Source organism: Crotalus tigris, unplaced genomic scaffold (genome assembly GCF_016545835.1).
Source record: "Crotalus tigris isolate CLP2741 ecotype Arizona unplaced genomic scaffold, ASM1654583v1 scf7180000017695.2238764, whole genome shotgun sequence".
In the NCBI taxonomy this organism is placed as follows: domain Eukaryota; kingdom Metazoa; phylum Chordata; class Lepidosauria; order Squamata; family Viperidae; genus Crotalus; species Crotalus tigris.
This window is the reverse complement of record NW_024096573.1, coordinates 1,590,749-1,610,570: the sequence shown is the minus strand read 5'-3', so window position 1 is coordinate 1,610,570 and position 19,822 is coordinate 1,590,749. Positions and strand designations below refer to the sequence as shown.

Genomic DNA, 19,822 nt, shown 5'->3' with positions numbered 1-19,822 from the left:
TGTTCCAGGGTCCTGTGATCCCCTTTTGCAACCTTTTGACAAGTGAAGTCAATGGCTGGGGGCACTTGTGAGGGGGTGGGCAGGGCTGGGGGGGATCCAGGGGTCTCCAGCGGAGGGGGGATGGGACTGGAGTGGGCACCAGGGCATGGTCCATGAGAGGAGCCTCACCATCCCTCTTGGGCTATGCTGGCAGAGGGCAAGCCCAGCCCAGCCCTTGAGCTCCTGGAGCACCAGAATCCTGCAACTCAACCCAGTCCAGTCCCACATTCCTGAGGGGGTGCTGCCTGCACTTACCTCCTCCTCGAGGCTGCTGCTGCTGTGCTCTCTCTCCTTGGCCAGGTTGCTCATGTTGGGTGCACCCTTTCCCAGCTTCCTTCCTTCCTTCCTTCCTTCCTTCCTTCCTTCCTTCCTCCCTCCCTTCTTCCCTCCCTCCCCTGCTCCTCTTTCCTTCCTCCATGCTCAGGAAGAGATGACGGGAGGAGAGAGATTGCCAGCGTTGCTGGTGACCATGCTGCCACCAGCTGTCACTGTCCCACACAGGCAGGGGTGGTCCTGGTGAAAGGAAAGCCTGGTGGCTGCGAGGCTAGGTCAGGAGTGGTGTGGTGCTGATTTATTGGTGGAGTCCATCAAAGCCAGAACGCGCTCAGCCTTAGATCCATGGGGCAGCCCTGGAGCAAGTAAGGCTCCCCCGCCATCTCTGCCCCACCACCTAGGGGTATATGAAGAAGGCAGTGAGCGTTTAAATGCTGGCATCCTGAGGGAAAAGGAAGTGCTTCGCTTACCTTCTTTCTCAGTGGTCCGTAAAGATGATCAGCAGGGATGCTGGGCGATTGCCGCCTCCTCTTCACACATCCAGGGGGCAGGGAGGGGGCAGCCCCTTGCCCGCCAAAACCTCCTTTTATATCCTCTCCTCTCCCCCTCCTCCTTTTCTGTTCAGTGAACCTCCAGCTCCCAGAAGCGCCAATCAGCTGGAGCCCGGCGCTTCTGCTGAGCCCCGACAGCCCTGTAGCTCCAGCTGTCTCCCCCTTAGGCTTGTGCGGTGCTGCTGCCGCTTCAGCTCATTCCTCTCTGCCTCGCTACCACTTCTCTAGGATGGTTGCATACTACTTGCCAGGTGCCAAAGTACCACTGGTGATACATGTACCACTGGTTGAAAAGCCCTGGTAGGGTTTCCTGCCTGAGCAGAGGGTTAGACTAGATGACCCCCAAGGTCTCTTCCAACATTATTATTATTATTATTAAAAACAAAAAAGGTATATTGTGCATAATAAGACATAGACAAATGTGTTATTTTAAACAAAAAAATCACATTTTATTTAGAATATTGATATACCAAAATAAAATTAAAATTAAAAACTCTCCCTTTATGTAATGAAACATCCATATTTGAAAATGGCAAAATAAAGCTATTCCTAATCATTATAGATACTTTACAGACAACTTTAATCTGAACATACATCTGATTCAAACTTTAAGACACTGAAGAGCGAAATAGCTCTGGAGAATGAAGACAGGTTGAAAAGCCTGCAATCCCATGCTGGGAACCAGTAGGGCACTATAAGAATGATATGGTGTAAATGGTCTCATTTTGGCTAGACAGTGAGACTCTAAAAAAAAAAAAAATGCTTGGCAGGTTACTTAGACTGCTGTTCACACATAGAGACTAGTAATTCTCTGGGGAAATGATGTGAGGACTCACCCAAGCTTGGGTGTTGGCGTGCATTTGCTGGTGTCCTATTAAACAGATGAGATGATCAAATCATACGACTTTCTTGAGCAAGATCCCTGAAGCAATGGAAATGATTGGCATTGGGGGAGAGAGCATGGCATCTCCTATTGCTCAAGAAAAACTTTAGCTGCTTTGATTCAACATAAGAGTGTTTATGGTGCAATAACTGCAGTGGATGGAAAGGACTTCTTAGGAATCCTTCCCCCCTTTTGACAAAGCTGATATACTTTAACTGAGATTATGTAACTCAGTTGCAATTGCTGTTAAAAGTACAAAGTACTGTACTTTTCACAAGGCAGTTCACTTCAGTTCATCTGCAGAACAAAGCACTGAAAAGTTGAATGGGCAGTTAATAAAATTCATTCTTGGTTTGCACAACACGCTGAAGCCCAATATCATTTGTTGGGCTATGGCCGATTATATAGCCTGAATCAGCCATTCTGGATGGTGGCTTTGCATGTTATGTGAGCCTAGCCAATTGTGGTTTATTTAAAAAAATAACTATGGTTAAGCAAATCATAGTGAGATTCTTATCCCAGCCCCTATGATGAATTCAATTGTGAAATTTCAATATGAAGAACCTTTCCCCACAGCTAGGGGATGGGGGAAGGTTCTAGGGCAGGGGTAGGCAACCTTGACTCTTTTATGACTCATGGACTTTAACTCCCAAAATTCCTGAGCCAGCCATGCTGGGTCAGGAATTCTGGGAGTTGAAGTCCATGAGTCATAAAAGAGCCAAGGTTGCTTATCCCTGTTCTAGGCATTAGAGACTCCTGCTTGCTCATTAATGATGTATGCTCTGTGAAAAAAATAGACCCCATCCCTGCCTGCTATATCTTTTCTTCCCAAGGGATACTAGTTTGAACTATGATCCTCATCAGCATTTAATGATATCCTCCTCAATCATGACCTATCTACATATATAAAAATAGAAAATAGAGTGCCTATATTCACTGTGCAAGAAACTGTTTAAAAGGTGGATAGTAAAAAAATCAGATTATAGATTCACTTTTCATTTTTGTTTACTAACACACTCTTTTTACAGGCTTACTCAAAACTAGCAATTTCAGGGCCATTTTAACCAAACTGACACATGTTGCTTTTTTCTTCAAAAGGGAAATCATTGTTTTCATAAAAATAAAACTATTATGCTGAAAACTAGAATGAATGTTTTTTTTAAACCTTTTCACAGGGAATAGAATGACAGCAGGAAGAAATTGGCAATGTTTAACCCAATGCATTAAATTAGTAATAAATTTCCAAATGAAGGCTTTCAGTAGCATTTGATCATGAGCTGTTGAATTAAGAAAACAAAGGGTGGAAAAAATATTTCTTCCTCAATTTCAAGGAATTCTGAATAATAATTTCTTACAATTGTATTCCCCTGCAAAGGAGGATGGAGTAGTAGACCCTGAAGTGTCCTATGGCATCCTTCTGATGGATCTATACGTGTCAGAACTCACAAGAAAATATAACATTTGGGAATTTCACCTGGTGAATATCTAAATATCAGATACAATGCCCTTCAGGGTATGCTTCCAGGCTATTATGTTAAGTGTCATGTGGTATAGAAAATTATTAAATTTATTATGGGAAATTGAGGAAATTGCTTAGTGAGTCAAGCCTATGCTTTTCTCTTAGATGATTATATTTGAAATTCTTCTTTGAAAGAAGCTGACCCTAAGCAAGAAGAAAAGCTCCTAGACAGTTTACGATGGAGAGAAACTTACAACTGTTGGCAAACACAGAGCAAGAAAATTACTTTCTAAGATGTGTAAGTGGCTGGTATGCAAACTGACCATCAGTGATAAATAACTGAGAGAAATTTTAGCAGGACTGATGTATGAGTCAGAGTGCTAAAGTGTGGACATGGTTGGGTCTACCCCAACTTATTGGGGAATAAGCCCCCTTGAACTAAGGACTTGTTTTTGAATCAACATGATATGACTGCATGGTTAGCCTTGCAAACTATTCAGTCTTCCATCCTCCAGAAATACCAAATCTTAAGATATATTTCTGCATGGAAGATTCTTCAAGGCAATGCAGACAGTCATGTTCATGCGGTTACTGATGCACCTTTAGATGACCTCTTTTTAACCACACTACTCTCTCTATATTTGTGAGTCGCCCGTTTCTATATCAGCTCAACCAACACAGACAAATCCACTGACAGCATGCTTACGCATGACTCAGTCTTTCTAGATTTAGACTATATAAGGTGGTTGCTTAGCCTGAGACTGAATGAATGAATTCACATGACAATGAAGAACTTGCCTCAGTATAATCTATATTCTAAAAATGGGACCATCAGCACTGAATCGTGTATATTCCAGATAAGCTAGCTGGCATATGTTTAGGTCATTTGCAGAATCTGTAGCTTCTTAGGTCTAAAGAATAGATCATGCAAGTATATCTAACTTGTTCACTATATTTTGGTGACCTAAAGGGTTAAAGCAAGAGATTCTGTCGATGGGCACCAATTAAGAAAATTACAAATAACTCAGAAAATGTTATAATCTGTTTATGGAACTTCAGGAATCAAGGTTTCCAATTAGCTTTCCAATAAGGAAAAATATTTTGCAGATTTTGCAATAATTTAATCCAATTACTAAATAGTAACTTAGCTGAATTTATTCTTATAAGAATATCAAAGGTGATAAATGTTAGGCCATTGTGCATTGCAGTATATTTGCAAAGATATGCAAATTGCTCATTTACAAATACAGTAAAAGAAAATAGGTACCAGCTAATTATTGCCTCACACGTTTTCAGAGCCAGTTATTTGAATGGGAGAATTGGAATATAAATATTTTAGTTCTGGACAGAATATGCTATTCTGGAGAAAAGATGCCTGTCTTCTTCTGGTTTATTTTATAAATGTTCATCTTATAACTGCTATTATTATTATAACAGTGCAATATCATTTTTTTTTCATTTTTCTTTCTAATAATAATAAACTAACTTCCACTTTCAAAAATAAATCACAATAAGGCTGGAATGCTCTATTTGGAGTTCTGTGACATTGTGCATTTGAACAACTATCTCAGAACTGCCCTGTCAAAGCATTCTCACAAGTCATACAAAGAAAGAAACTAAATGGTTGCTTATCACTATTATTAATACTAGAATAAAACAGGAAAAAAACTTATAAATCAATATGCTTCACTGATGTAGTCCATTCCTTTGGTTATATGGAGCAAAAATAATAAAATTCTTAGCATCCCTTGTGAAATACTATTTTTTTTTAAAGTAAATTTTTCATGAATGAGTAGATCAGCTTATAATGAAATACTTAAAAGAGGCATGAAAGATACATATGGTAAGGGCACAGCTGCAAATTACCAACTACTATTTCCCACAATTTCCCCACATTTTAGATTTGTTTCAAATATTTGTTGTGGGAGCAGAAAGCAAAGGAAGGCTTACTGTGGAATATAATTAAATATTGTCCCCCAACCCCAAAAAACATTGTCTACATTTTAATTTAATGCCCATGTACCTTATAAGTCCTATAATTTACTATTATTTCTTTATGTTCTACTTAATATATTTTGTTATTCTTGTAGTGTATAACATTGTCAGAACATCAATAATTTAAATGACACAGCTACAAACTTTTTTCAGTTTTTCACAGTTATGATTAAGCCCTAGAGAGCTTCTCAATCCCACAGCCCCCCAATCTTAAATACAATTCACATACAGTAATATCGAATGTAGCAGTTTTCCTGGACATCATGAAACACTGAAAGCCCTTTATGTCTAACAGGGTTATTATATTGAGACCTGAATGACAGACAGCACAGCTGAAGCTAAATCAAGATGGAAGTACTATGTATTGTACAATCTGAGGTTAAAGCAAGAACATTGACAACATTTTCCATTAGAAAAAAAAAAGTGACTGCCTGGCCCCATTAATTTTTTGGGACAAATCATGTAAGGATTATATATGTAGTTACATGTATGTTTGATTCCATACGTAGAACAGCAGCTTTCAATTGTTCCTCTAGTTCTAATAGTTGAAAGAATCAAACATAGAAATGAGAAAATATGCTAATACACTTGTAACATTAAATTTACATACTTGTTTCTCTGAAGTATTAGGAATGTTATATATTTTATTTGGCTTTGTAAGGACTGAAATCTTACAGTTAATACAATCTACTTTTTCTTTGTAGAAAATATGGCTCTTTTCAGCTATTTCTCTGAGGTTCAGAGTGGCATCTTTTTATCTGCAGCTGACTGAAGAACCAGATGTCTTTTTAAGCAATCAAGGATGCTACAGTATAGTTTTCCTATGGATCTTTTTTAAAAAAAGTGAGCATGAAGTTTTTCTATACATTAATTTGTTGCAGCATAATCACTCTATTTAGGATTTGCCCTCTTCAAAGCTTGCAATAGGATTGCATGGTCTGCCTTCTAGAGTAGTATCTCTAACTGACCACAGGAGGGCACTTTAAACATCTTTGCATTGCTTGTGAAGCAAATACAGAAGCACAGTGTTAGCTAAAGTCATATACAGTCTGTAAAATACCATTTAAAGTTGAAGATATCTATTCTTTGAAGTTCATAAAAATATAAAATATGTACCATACCACAGTATTTGTTTCCTGATCTATCTAATGCTAATATATCTCCAAAGCTAATTTTTGCTTGTCTTTGTACCTCTCATTCCAATTGCACTTAATGCTGTATGTTCGGGCTTTATCATCTTAGAACAGCTTCTATTTTCTTCTCCCTATGATGGTTCCGCCTCAGTTATTGGAGTCTTAAGACTTGTTTGGTAGGAGCAGCAATTTGCACACACCGCTGAAAATTGTACCTGTTTATGATCTATGGTAAAGAAATTACAAGTTCTCTTAACAAACTTGTGGTCATGAGCTGTGAGCCATCACAGGAATCATCAGGAAAAAAGAGAAGACATGATACTTTGTTCCAAAACCCAGTTCTACTGTAACATTTGCATTCCCTTATTTCAAATAATTCTAGAAATAACTTTGGATAAAGTGATTCAGAGGACATATACCAACTAATTGAAGAATGAACAATCATACTTTAAGATATCCTCTGGATCTGAAACAGTGGGACAGAATCGGTCCTTACAGCACAGTAGCTGAAAAGCTCTCTGCAAATTGGCTTGTTGTGAAAGACCATTTCCTATCCCTTCCCCCCCCCTTCTCCTGCTCTCCTTTATCAATAGTTCCAGCAAATAGATTGACTCAACATTAAGCTATTCTTGGTCGTGTTTTGGACTGAAAATACACTTGAATCAATGCCTTCTAATGCATTTCTGAAGGAAGTATTCAATTCTCTGATTATCCCAATTCTAAATCTTTAATTTAACTGACATACCAGATCCCCTGACAGCATAATACAGAATATATATGAACACAGGTACCCATGCTCTCTCGTGCACCCATAGTTACCATTTTTTCATGTAGTGCTTCAGTAGAATGTAAATGGCTGCCCTAATAAGAGCTTTGATAGGAACCTTTAATTTTTATAATTTGGCTTCCTAGAGTGCAACCCTTTCAAGAAGGAGCTTTTTCCCACTTTGCAGAAATACTGGCATTGTATAGGAAGGATCCTTAACTCAACTGGAGAGCAAATACTTTGCCTGCAGAAATGTCCAAGGTTTAATCCTTGGATTCTTGGGTATATATGTGTGTGTGTGTGTGTGTGTGTGTGTGTGTATGTACACACTTGCAGGGCATTTCCCAAGGTTAATGGAACTGCTGCCAGTCAGAGTAGACAAGATGGAAATCGAAGAATCATGCTCCGACAGCGTAAGGCAGTTTTGTAGATTCATAGGATACAGACTATTTGTTTCCTCTTCTTAAAGTTTGTTCAAGTTTTATATATTTAAAAACAAAAGTTAGAAAGAATATAATAAATTTCATTTAAAATAAAGGTTATCTATGATTGGGGAAACCATATATTTTAATATTTTATTTTGCAAAATTCTGATCTTCTTCTCCTTTTGTTTTCTAAATGCAAGATTGCTTTTAAGAGATGCAAGAAAGAAGACGTCTTACAGCAGCCTTCTAAGATGCAAGATCATTCCTTGAGTCCACACCATAAATGATCATAAATGTATTGGTTTGAACAAACTTATCTGTCCACAGCTGCTGAGTTTTACTTGCACCGCATATAAATGGTTTTTGTTGTGCCATTTTGTTTTGCTTTCTGTTTCTGGTTTGGTCGATGAGCTGAGTGGTGGCTTAGCAGAATTCCTAGCGTTACTCAGCCTTCCTTGCTTTCCTTGTTTTGCCAATGTATGCCTCAAAGAAGAAATGACAGAAGAGCACAAAGTAGCTGAGGTACATGAGGGAACACCAAACAACGTTGTAAACATGGGAATGGCATTGGCCTTGTTGCATCCAGGCGAACACTAGGTAGTTGACTATGCAGCCAACAAACATCTGTGTAATCTGTGACAAGGTGATAAACATGGCAAATTTGCGTGATACTCTGAAGCCCGCAGCCCGCAAGGCATAATATGTGTACATGACTGCATGTACTCCATAGTTCATGGTCATAAACCAGCCACCACCAGCCACCATGTCCTTGTAAGAGTACCAAGAATAAAGCAGTACTGTAATATGGTGATACCAATGGAGGAAGATGAGCTTCTGTTTCCTAAGAATAATAAATATTGTATCTCCTACAGGGAGAAAAAAAAAGCATAGAATCAATAAGTGTATTGTATAACATGGTTTTAGGAAAAAAAAAAGACACTAAAAGAACCCTTTGAAATACCCTGAAACATTATATCATTTTAAAAATGTGTGTGTTCTTTAACATAAGAAATAAGGATTTTCTACAGAAATATTTTGAATGCAATATCACCTTAAATTTGGTACTAGAATCTAATTATGACCATTTGTATTTGTACAATGACATCATAATAAAAATCTCTGCCATGCCCTAATTTTAAATTTAATAGTTATTTCTTAGTAAGGAAAGATACACAAAAATAATAAAGATAACATCCATAAATTATTAAATGTTAGTTAAATACATCTTTATAATAATCTATTATACTTCTAGAACAGATAATCATTATTCCTGTAATAATATAATCAAAAGAACATATATCAATGAAGAACATACTTAGGTTTTAAATTAATTACACTTTCTGAGATCATGCTAATATCCTTCTGCTCTGATTAACCTTGTTTATTCTCTTCACATTTTTAGAGTGAAAAATATTTTTTCATAGAAAACCATCACCCAAAACAGTGCGGTAAAAAATAATTTTAGTTACAAGACATTACTGTATGTTAAGGCAGTATTAATATGAATTGTAAGGAAACTTTAATTTTATGATGCACTTGATTCAATTCTCTCTTTGGATTAAACACCTCATACTTCCAGCTGAATTGTGAAAATCTACCATATATTTGACTCTCTTTTAATATTTTTTTCAGAATACATTTTTAGAAGAAAACAAAAAAGTTTATTTAATTCATAGATATGACTCTCAATATTTCATTTTATTTTAGTTTGTGGCAACAAGCAAAATAAAGCTGTAAGATGAGCAGCAAAATCAAGGTTTTTTTGGTTTTAAGATTGAGTAGGTGTGTTTTATTTCCCTTCTCCTAGTAGGTAACCTGCCACTCTTACTTATTTTACCAACAATGTTTTAAATTTCCTATACTGCTTTATTCCTTCCTTATTTCTTTTAACTTTTAAAATTATGTTTTTACTATTGTATATTTAACTGAATATTACCTTTGAGACACAGAAGATATACTTCTATGCAGGCAAGTGTTTCAAAATTCAAATAAAGAATGATAGCAAAAGACAAATTAGATCAGGGGTGTCAAACTGCCGGCCCATAGGCCGGACACGTCATTGGGAAACCATGCCCACCCCATTGCCGGCAATGGCAAAAAAGCTTCGATATGTTGCGCGATGTCATGTGACGTCGCGAGTTTGACATGTCTGAATTAGATGCTTCATTTTCATCAGTAACATTCTAGTCTTAAAAACACTTTCAAGTGCAACTTCTGTAGCTTTATTAGCCATATCACATTTTCATAAGCAATTGCAACTGGCTTTATTTAGACTGCAATGAGTTTTTACACATTTTAAATAAGTTAGGATCCACAGCAAAGTATATTGATCAAGAAGAATTCTGGGCAAAGAAAAGAGATTAAGAAAAAAAATGATGGGACATATCAGAGAGAATATTTAAAAAAGAAACGTGTTTGAATATGGTTAAAGAAATAGAAAAAAATTGTAACACACCATTTTAAGAGGGATGAAATGTTTTAGATATTTAAACGTGACTGAATTCAAGAAAAGTACATTACTTATATATCTATATATATAAGTAAATTAGAGTTAACGGATTAGATGATTAAATTTATTTGAATAAAATGTCTAAAGATTAAATATATTCTTAACTATGATTAAAAAGAATAAGAAATTTGAGAAAATAAATACTATTAATCCAGGAGGGATATATATTATATTACCTCTCATGTTTTGTTATTACTGCATTCCTCTCCTCCTTTTTACTTTTTTAAAGAAAAGAAATGTATTAACATGATGATGATTGTGTAGGAATATTGGAATACTTTAAGAAATGTTTTAGATATTTAAAGGTGACTGAACTCAAGAAAAGTATATATAATATATATAAAATGTTTTGAATTAGAGTTAAGGGATTAGATCAGTGGTTCTCAACCTTTTTAATGGCGCGACCCCCAACCGGTCGTAAGTCGAGGACTACTCAACTGGTCGTAAGTCGAGGACTACTCAACTGGTGCAGCACCGTTTACAGAATGGGACTTTTGGTGGGCTCAGCAGGGCAGAGACAGCCTGGACAATTCCTATTGGCTTTTGAAAGCTAATAGAATTAAACTCTATTCAAGAGAGTCTATTCTATTGGCTTTCAAAAACCAATAGAATAAAAGGGAGTAGCACAGCTAAGGAAAAGGGGGAAAAAATGGCGGACCCCCGTGAAATGGTCGTTCGATCCCAAATGGGGTCCCGACCCACAGGTTGAGAACCACTGGATTAGATGATTAGATTTATTAAATAGAATGTTTAAAGATTAAATATATTCTTAACTATGATTAAAAAGAAAAAGAAGTTTGAGAAAATAAATACTATCAAGCCAGGAGGGATATATATTTTAAGTACTATGTTATTTCCTCTGTTCTGTTATTACTGCTTTCTTCTATTCTCTTTTATTTTTTATTTTATTTTATTTTATTATTTTATTTTTCTTTATTCTTTCTCTTTTCCCCTCTTTTTTTTACCAATATATTTAAAATTTAAGAAATATAAAAATGTGAGATGGCTTATATGGAAAAAATAGAATCAAGTTTCTTAATGTAAATGTAATTAATTGTCACCAGTAAAAATTACTTAGAATTTGGTGGGAGAAATAAACTAAAATAAGGACTGTAACAGGATTGATGATAAGGCAATTCAAATGAATGGAAAGAAAAGAATGCATTAATATGATGATTATTTTTTAGAAATATTGGAAAAAATATATACCAAATTGTCACTTATTAAAACAATAAGAATTATATTAACATAATGTTTGCAAAAAAGGATCTTTCAGGGAAAGAGGAAAGTAAACAAAATTAATATATGAAATACAGACTATAGAAATTAATTGTTAAGGATTGTTTTTACAAATGTAACCTAGACATCACACTGTTTACCAACTATTGTGACTTATGTTTGTGCAAAAAAATTAATAAAAAATATAGAAAGTAAATAAGTTAGGATCCATAAGCACATAAATAACAGAGATAAAGTCCTTCCTGCTCAGTGCTGAAAATGAGAAATTCTCTGAAATAATGCTTTCTTTATACTGTTCATTTTTAATTTTTGATTTCTGTTTTTACAGTCAGCATCAGTTCACTAGCAAATGTAGAATTTGGAATTGGGACTATACTAATGAGTCTAATGATAAACAAAGATCTTTGGGCAGATCCAAACAGAAATAATCAAATGTGCTGTTTTTGATATTTCTATAAATGGTTGATGAAGAGAATAGTCTATGTAATATTTTGCTGTATGTAGCAATGAAACATTCTGGCCTGCAGCTCTTTAATATGTATTTGAAAAAAATAATATTTATACCTCGTGCTGTAAGGCATTTTTTATATTTTACATATCTCTTTTCACTACTATTCTGCTGTAAAATATACAAGGATAAATTTATAAACAAAATGGCATACATTTTATGATAAAATGACTAATATTTGGCTTGTTGGATATCTTTGATATGCACTTGCCTGCATAGAAGTATATCCTCCAATTATTTTATTTTATTCTGTTCTCAGTGGTTTCCAGACTGCTTTGAATTTTAACATTAAAACCACAAATTTAAGGACAAAAAAACAATTGAAAGAAACTAGCACTATTGGTTTTCATTTTAAGATGAATGAAAAAAGACTATAAAGAATTCTCTGTGTCACACATGAAAATGTACATTATGTGCACTGACGTGAGGAATATTAATGTATCAAAATGTGACATAATTATAATAGTAAAAAAGTGAAAATGCATTGTAGAAAAAAGGTTAAAACAATCCTAGTCTTTATTCTTATGCTCTGTTAAATAGAAAGGAGTTTTTTAATCTACCAAAGACGGGAACATGGAGTACTGCAGGATAGAGAATACTCTAAAGACATAGGACCTGCTTCTGCTTGTCCCTTAGCAAAATGGGAGAACTTCTCTGGGACATGTGATGGTTGAAATTCCAAGGATGTGTTGTACGTTCATTATTTTCCATGCTGCCACAAGTTTGAATAGTCACTGAACTAACAGGCGTAAGCCAAGGACTAGCCCAGGGGTAGGCATTATGGGAGTTGAAGTCCACGAGTCATAAAAGAGCCAAGGTTGCCTACTCCTGGACTAGCCGTACTGTGCTTGCAATGAGCTTAGTTATAGGATTGCTTGGATAGAAGCAATCCTATAGATAGAAGCAACAGAAGTGCTTGGATATGTTCTCAAAGTGATTCACAACCATTTTTTTCTGGAAACAGGCCTACAATAAAATTGTCCATGCTGTTTTGATATCTTCCAGAAACATGACTATATGCATTCCCATAGAATCTTTCAACTTCATAAAGGATTGCTTTCATTTAATTTGTCATAATCTACACTAATCACAATTCATTCTGAAGCACAGGGGCCAAATATTTTTTATTATGCTTTCAATCAGATGATGCCCCTAGAAGAATATTTTAAAAAGAAAAGATTCCTCAAAACAGCCTAAACCACAAGGGTGTTGAATAATATCAAAGCATCTTAATGCATGTCACAGTATCAAAACAGTTATTTTGTTTCTTCTAGTCCAGTGATGGCGAACCTTTTAGAGACCGAGTGCCCAAACTGCGACCCAAAACCCACTTATGTATCATCGGGTGCTGGGTGGGAATGGCCCATTGGGTGGGTGTGGCCAATTGGGTGGGCATGGCCAATTGGGAGTGTGGCTGCGCTGGTAATGGCAGACTGAGTGAGACTAAAAAGTTCAATCAATCAATTCCAACTTTGCGAGATTTTTTTTTCCCATGAGAAGTTGAAATTGATTGATTGATTAACCCCCCCCCCTTTTTTTTTTGCACACGGTGGTGGAGGCCTAAAGTGAAAAGGTTTTATAAAACCCAGCAGAAGGCCTAGGACTGGGGCAATGGCGCGCATGCCCACAGAGAGGACTTTGAGTGCCGCTTTTGGCACCCATGCACCACCACGGTTCTAGTCTATAAAATTTAACCAATTAATGAATTGATCCTTCCACCTGGCACTTTTCACAGCCCTAAGACATTATGAATTTGTGGCTGCATTAATTATTCTCTGAGCTAGTGCAGCATTTATTATATGGGAGAAGTGCTATTTTCTAGCCCAAAGGTAAAGTTGGAGAGTAGAATAAATAACAGAATTCTGAAATTTTATAATTCAAATCAAAACTGCATGGACTAAGAATTTCCCCAAGTTTTTTTTTTATGTGCTCTTCATTTTACAATTTGATTCAGGAGATAAAGTGATTTTCAAATTTACAAATACAAAAGTTATGGGGATGCACAACAATATTTTAAAACCACTTAAAACACCAAGGTAAAATCTTTTGTAGCTTTGCTCTTTTGCTTTCATTATGTCCCATAAAGTTTTTATTTTTTTTTTAAAAAAAGCCACTCACCTAATTCTGGTGCTTTACTTAGCACAAATGCATATGCCCAGAATTTGCTGACTGGTCCATTGTAAAAACTCTGGTCGCAAACTGATTGCTTCAGTCCTTTGGTCATCAATATACACACCATATAAGCACCCGTTCGAACAGCACCAAATATACTTTGTGACCGTAAAGAGAAAAAATAAAACAATAGTCATTAACTATTGTAAGAAACAAATGGAGGCAAAATTTACAGACACTATTAGTGTGCAGAGTTGGTCTTTTTTTAAAAAAAAAATCACCGTATAAAGGAATGAGGAACAAACAGAACACTTAAACATTACCTATATAAAACTAACTGAATCACTGATTGAGGAAGTAAGCAACAGCAGAGGAAAACACCCACCTTATGAACTGTTATTATTTTTTCCCAGTGGTATTATACAAATAATTCCCTCAATTTCTTTCTTGCTGGATATTTTGGATTCACATATATACAGACTATAACTGTATATCCAGGCTAATTCAGATGACTTCTACTTGGCAGCAAAGTGATACTGAAAATATTGTAGTGGATGTCCTGATTTTTGCAGTCCAGATATGGTATCCTACTTGAGTTTCCAAGGATAATGATGAATTAAAGAAAATCCCCAAGCAAAACTTGGGGGAGGGAGGATCCAGAGTTGTATATATATAAATCATCAACCATGTTTTTTTAATCTGATCAGGATTCAGGTTTAGTATAGTGAAGAATCAGAACCATTTCTAAGGTTTCAGCCTAGAAGATTTATTCAAGTCCAAGAATCTGGTCAACTAAAGAGCAACACTAAATTGGTGCCAGATAAGGATCAAAGCAATTCAGGAGGGGTTGGTCTTGAAGTGCTTGTGGGAATGCAACAACTCTAAGATGATGATGATGATAAAAATAACAGCAATAATAACAGAGTTGGAAAGGACCTTAGAGGTTTTTTAGTCCAACCCCCTGCCCAGGCAGGAAACAGTATACCATTTCAGACAAATGATTGTTCAGTCTCTTCTTAAAAACTTCCAGTTTTGGAGCATTCACTACTTCTGGAGGCAGGTTGTTCCACAGATTAATTGTTCTAAATTTCCTGATAGTTAGAGCAATTAATCAGTGGAACAACCTGCCTCCAGAAGTTATGAATGCTCCAACACTGGAAGTTTTTAAGAAGAGACTGGACAACCATTTGTCTGAAATGGTATAGGGTTTCTGCCTGGGCAGGGGGTTGGACTAGAAGACCTCCAAAATCCCTTCCAACTTTTAATAATCTATATAAATAAAAATGTAAATGTTCGTTTGTTCAAAATCTTAAATCTCCGAAAGTTCTTCACTGATTGCTTTGAAATTTTGACACAACGTTGCATTTGAATACGTGCGTGTTTATATATACCTATATTATATAGATGTCACACCTGTGACAGGTAAAAACATACTTTTACATCCATCTGTTGGATGTAAAAGCAACACACGCTACGATTTCAGACAATCTCTATATCTGCACAGACAATGGAACAACAAAGAATATTGTGTACCCACAAGCATTGTGAAATTAAACATATTACAAAGGTGCACTTTCTCTTTTCTTTCTTTTCCATTTAACCAGACTGAGCCATAGCAACGTGTGGCTGGGTACAGCTAGTAATAACATAATATTAATAACAATAACAACAACATAACCTGCAACATAACACCCTGGACTTAACAACTGTCGATAAGAAAGACAAAAATCTGGATAGTGGACGTGGCAGTGCCTGAAGACAGCAGAATAGAAGAGAAAGAACTAGAGAAGATAACAAAATACAAAGACCTACAAATAGAAATAGAACAACTGTGGCAAAGGCAAGCAAGGGTAGTACCAATAGTAATAGGCACCTTGGGTGCAATCCCAAAACAACTGGAGCACCACTTGAACACCATTGGCATTGACAAATTTGCCAATAGTCAATTGCAAAAGGCGGCCTTACTAGGAACTGCTTCCATCCTGCGACGATATCTGTAATACCATCAAACATCCACATCTGCCTATCCCAGGTCCTTGGTAAGGACTCGATAGGTAGACAAAAATGCCAAATCCAGTCTGAACATCTGGCTGACTATGCGATGATCAATAACAACAACAACAACAACAATAATCTTAGAGTTGTTGCATTCCCACAAGCACTTCAAGTCCAACCCCTCCTGAATTGCTTTGACCCTTATCTGGTACCAATTTAGTGTTGAATCAATTTAATGGTGAATAATAATGCACTTAATTCTCCTCCATAGCTCTGGCTATACTTTTCTCACAAGTAAGTCCTCATCAACTTGTTATTATATTTATATAAGAATCAACACCCTAATTAAATAACCTTAGATAAAAGAAAGAATTCTGTCAATACCAGACTAGTATCAATATTCCAAGCAATTTTACTGTATACATTGTGAAAGAGCAAAGGAAATCCAGCACATATACAGTTTCTATATTTCAATGCAATTTCTGTAATGAATCCAGCATTATAAATGAAACTATATCTCTGAATCTTATTACTAAGATTAATAATAATCTTATTATTTTCATCATAATTAAAACTATTATGATTTTTATTATCATAAAAAAAATCAATACCTTTTCACTCCCCTCTCTTTTTTAAATAAGAACTATGCATCATCTATGGCTATTCCAGTGATAATCTGAGCCCTGCAGCAAGATTGAAAAAACTCAGACAATTCATTTCATCCAAGGTTGCAGGGCATAGTGAGTAGCTTGCAGATAATTTACTATTTGGCAATCATTAATTAAATTTCAGAATTTCATAGTGTATTATGAGGCTCTGCGTGAATTCTTTGGAGACTACATTGCATATATGTAAGCATATTTTAAATAAGCCAATCATTCAAATTTATATTGCTCATGGACCTACATAGAAATAATAATGTAACAATTGCACTAAAATAGAAATAAAAAGTCACATTGGTAGAAAACCAGGTAAAGGTATAATTATTAATGTAAAACTAGTGTATAGGAATTAAAATGAAAAAGAATCTTAGAAAGTTACAATTAATTTTTCAATAACCTAAATGCTATAAAGAGATAGGATAGGTAAGTATAAAAAGGACAAAAGTAATACCAGAATGTATGAAACAATACAAGAATGTAAAGCTATGCTAAGTTATATTAAGTCTAATACTTGCTGAACCCCTTCTAGGTTTTGATGGGATTATAGTCCAACTAATTAAACAAGGAACTAGCAGAAAAAAACATATAATAGTGTATATTTAAAAAGCAGAAGAGAAAAAAGGGGGAGGGGAAAAAGAAAAAAGGGAAAATATATTGAATTATAGAAGCCTAGTTAAGTTTCACCATTATTTCAATTGGAAGCTGTGCTTATAACTAATTATAGCTCTGACATAGAACCAGATTATATTATGTGAAATAGAGGCTACCTGGTCAGTTAGCAAGAAACTAAGGTAATCAGCTTCCAGACTCTCTTATTATTATGTTATACATGGGGAAACATAGATATCTCATAGGTATGTCTATATGGTCTATTTTTTCATTTGAATTTAATACAAATATTTAAATAGATCCCATCTCTTCTAAGTGTTAAAAACATATCTTTATATGTTCATAACTTTTGTGGGAGAAAAACTGTTTGAGAAGATGATATAAACTTAGAGTAATAAAATTACTATTCCATTAACAAAAGCTTAAAAGAGAAAATAAATTTATCTACAATATTTTTTTCATAAAACATTGCATTGTGTGTATAGAAGCACCATCATGTGCACTGTCCCTGTATTCAACTTGATCTCCAGATACTCAGTTGATATTTAGTTTACTCAATATTCTGTGAACCTACAGAAGACAGATCTACCTTTGCACATAGAAATAAAACTAGTCCTGGTGACAAAAAGCATTTTTTATTATCAAAGATCAGACTAACTGCAGCACCTTGTTCTCCAATATAACTCAGCCTCAGTTATACATGCCATGATAATTTTCACCTTAGAATGCAGAAGATGTGGTATATGAGTTGTTTTATAATATCACTTGCAAATTTCACAGCCTTGTTTGTTTCCAGTTTCTTATAAAGACAATTCAAAGTACCGGCAGCTTACTTAAAATCTGCAGCAGCTACTAACTGTTACCACATAGCATGTGATATGTGACCATATGGATACAGGATATTTTAACAGTACTTATAAAGCTTTATAGACATTGAAACATGGAAACTGAAAGGACCTCAGTTTACCTGCCGATTTAACCAAGGAGAAAAACCAGAACATGTCCTAACCCAGATAAGCAGGGGTTAACACTAGACAAACAATCAGGCAGAACACAACGCCCTAATAAAAGAACTACTAAGGAGAAAACTACACACTCCCCAATACTTGCAAAACAAGTTACTGAATATAAACAGAGCAAACACCATTCTCACTAGTACTGCTGATGTTACCCAGTTGTTTGCAAGCAAACAACCAACGCCAGAGAATACCAAAGACTCCCCAATAAATGAAGAATTTGCTACATTTTAAATGCACCAGTTAATTATATGGTGCATTTAGGGTAAACCTGAAGCTTATATACAGTAATACTGGTTTCATATTTTACAAAGTACTAAAAAGGATCTTGTTTGTTTTTCAAGCTGAGATATATCCTGGATTCGATGGAAATGTTATTTATAAAAAAGCAAATTAATAAGTTCCTATTAAGTACCTATGTTCTCAATAATGACATCTATAATCTATGGGATGCCAATGGAGTAAAATGCATTCATGTTGTTGCTACCCATCTATGAGCCTCATAGATGGGTAGCAACAGCATGAATGCATTTTATTTATAAAATAAAATGTAAAGATACTTATTTATATTTGCCTCCATTGACTTAAGTCTTGAGGTTTGAAAACAACCTCAAAAGAATCAAGAAAATGTGAAAAGTTAGGGTGGATTTCCAAATGATTTGTTGCCAAAACAACACTGTTGATTAAGAGCACCATGTGAGTGCAAACAACTCAATCGGGTCATTCATTTCCATCTACTTGGCCAAAAACAATTGTAACAAAAGACTGAAAAAGCTATTACAATTACAAGGCAATGTTCCAAATAAAGAGCTCATTCTTAGGATCAGCTGAGAATTGGGCAAGGATATCTTCAACAGAGATCATACCAATGTAACATCGGTGATTATGTCAGCATAATAGTGATTACATCAAAGTGTAGCCTCATTAGTATTTTGGCAGACTCACTAATTCTTGGACTAATCTGTTTTGTAGGAATAAAACTGGAGCGAGATAACATCATGCATGCCACCTTAGACTCCCAGAAGACGATATGAAAACAAACAGATAAATAGAAGAATGCAAATAAAATTTTTAATTAAGGGACAGCAAGAAATTATGTTCCAAATATTGCTACTGATGGCCAACCTTTGTGATTTTTTTTTAAACTTTTCACTTTGGTCTACAGGTAGTCCTCACTGACTGAACTCAACTAGACCAGCAACTCTGTTCTTAAGCAATTCAGTCATAAAGTGGGAAATTACATAACTGCACCTAACTTGCTATGGCAATTCCAGCTGAAGTCATTAACTCATCACCTATGCCTGTTAAGCATGATGTCACATGACCACAACTTGTAGCTTCCTGCAGGCTTCGTCACTGACTTTCTTGGTGGAAGCTGGCTGTGAAGGTTGCAAATGGTAATCATGTGACTGCAGAATGCTGCAACTGTCATAAATGTATACTGGTTGTAAAGCGACTGAATCACAATCATGTGATCACAGGGACACTGCAGCAGCTGCAACTTCAAAGACTGATCATAAATCTTATTCAGCAGCATCGAAACTGAATCATCATTGAATAACTGGTCAGTAAGCAAGGATCACCTGTATTTGTTTTCTGTGATCCTACCAGAGAAAAAAGATATCATGAAAACCATGTAGCAGTAACA

General features: G+C 35.6%; 1 protein-coding gene across 3 annotated transcripts in view; it reads right to left on the bottom strand.

The window, feature by feature from the left end:
- Positions 1–1,287: 1,287 nt before the first annotated feature.
- ELOVL6 (ELOVL fatty acid elongase 6) overlaps positions 1,288–19,822 on the bottom strand; it is a 92,169-nt gene continuing 73,634 nt past the window's right edge. For all 3 annotated transcript variants that reach the window (XM_039338346.1, XM_039338345.1, XM_039338344.1), the window contains 2 exons: positions 13,899–14,050; positions 1,288–8,390 (listed from right to left, as the gene is read on the bottom strand). In XM_039338346.1, coding sequence (XP_039194280.1) covers positions 7,966–8,390; positions 13,899–14,050 — 577 coding nt within the window. In that variant the 3' untranslated portion in view covers positions 1,288–7,965. The remainder of the gene's footprint in view (positions 8,391–13,898; positions 14,051–19,822) is intronic.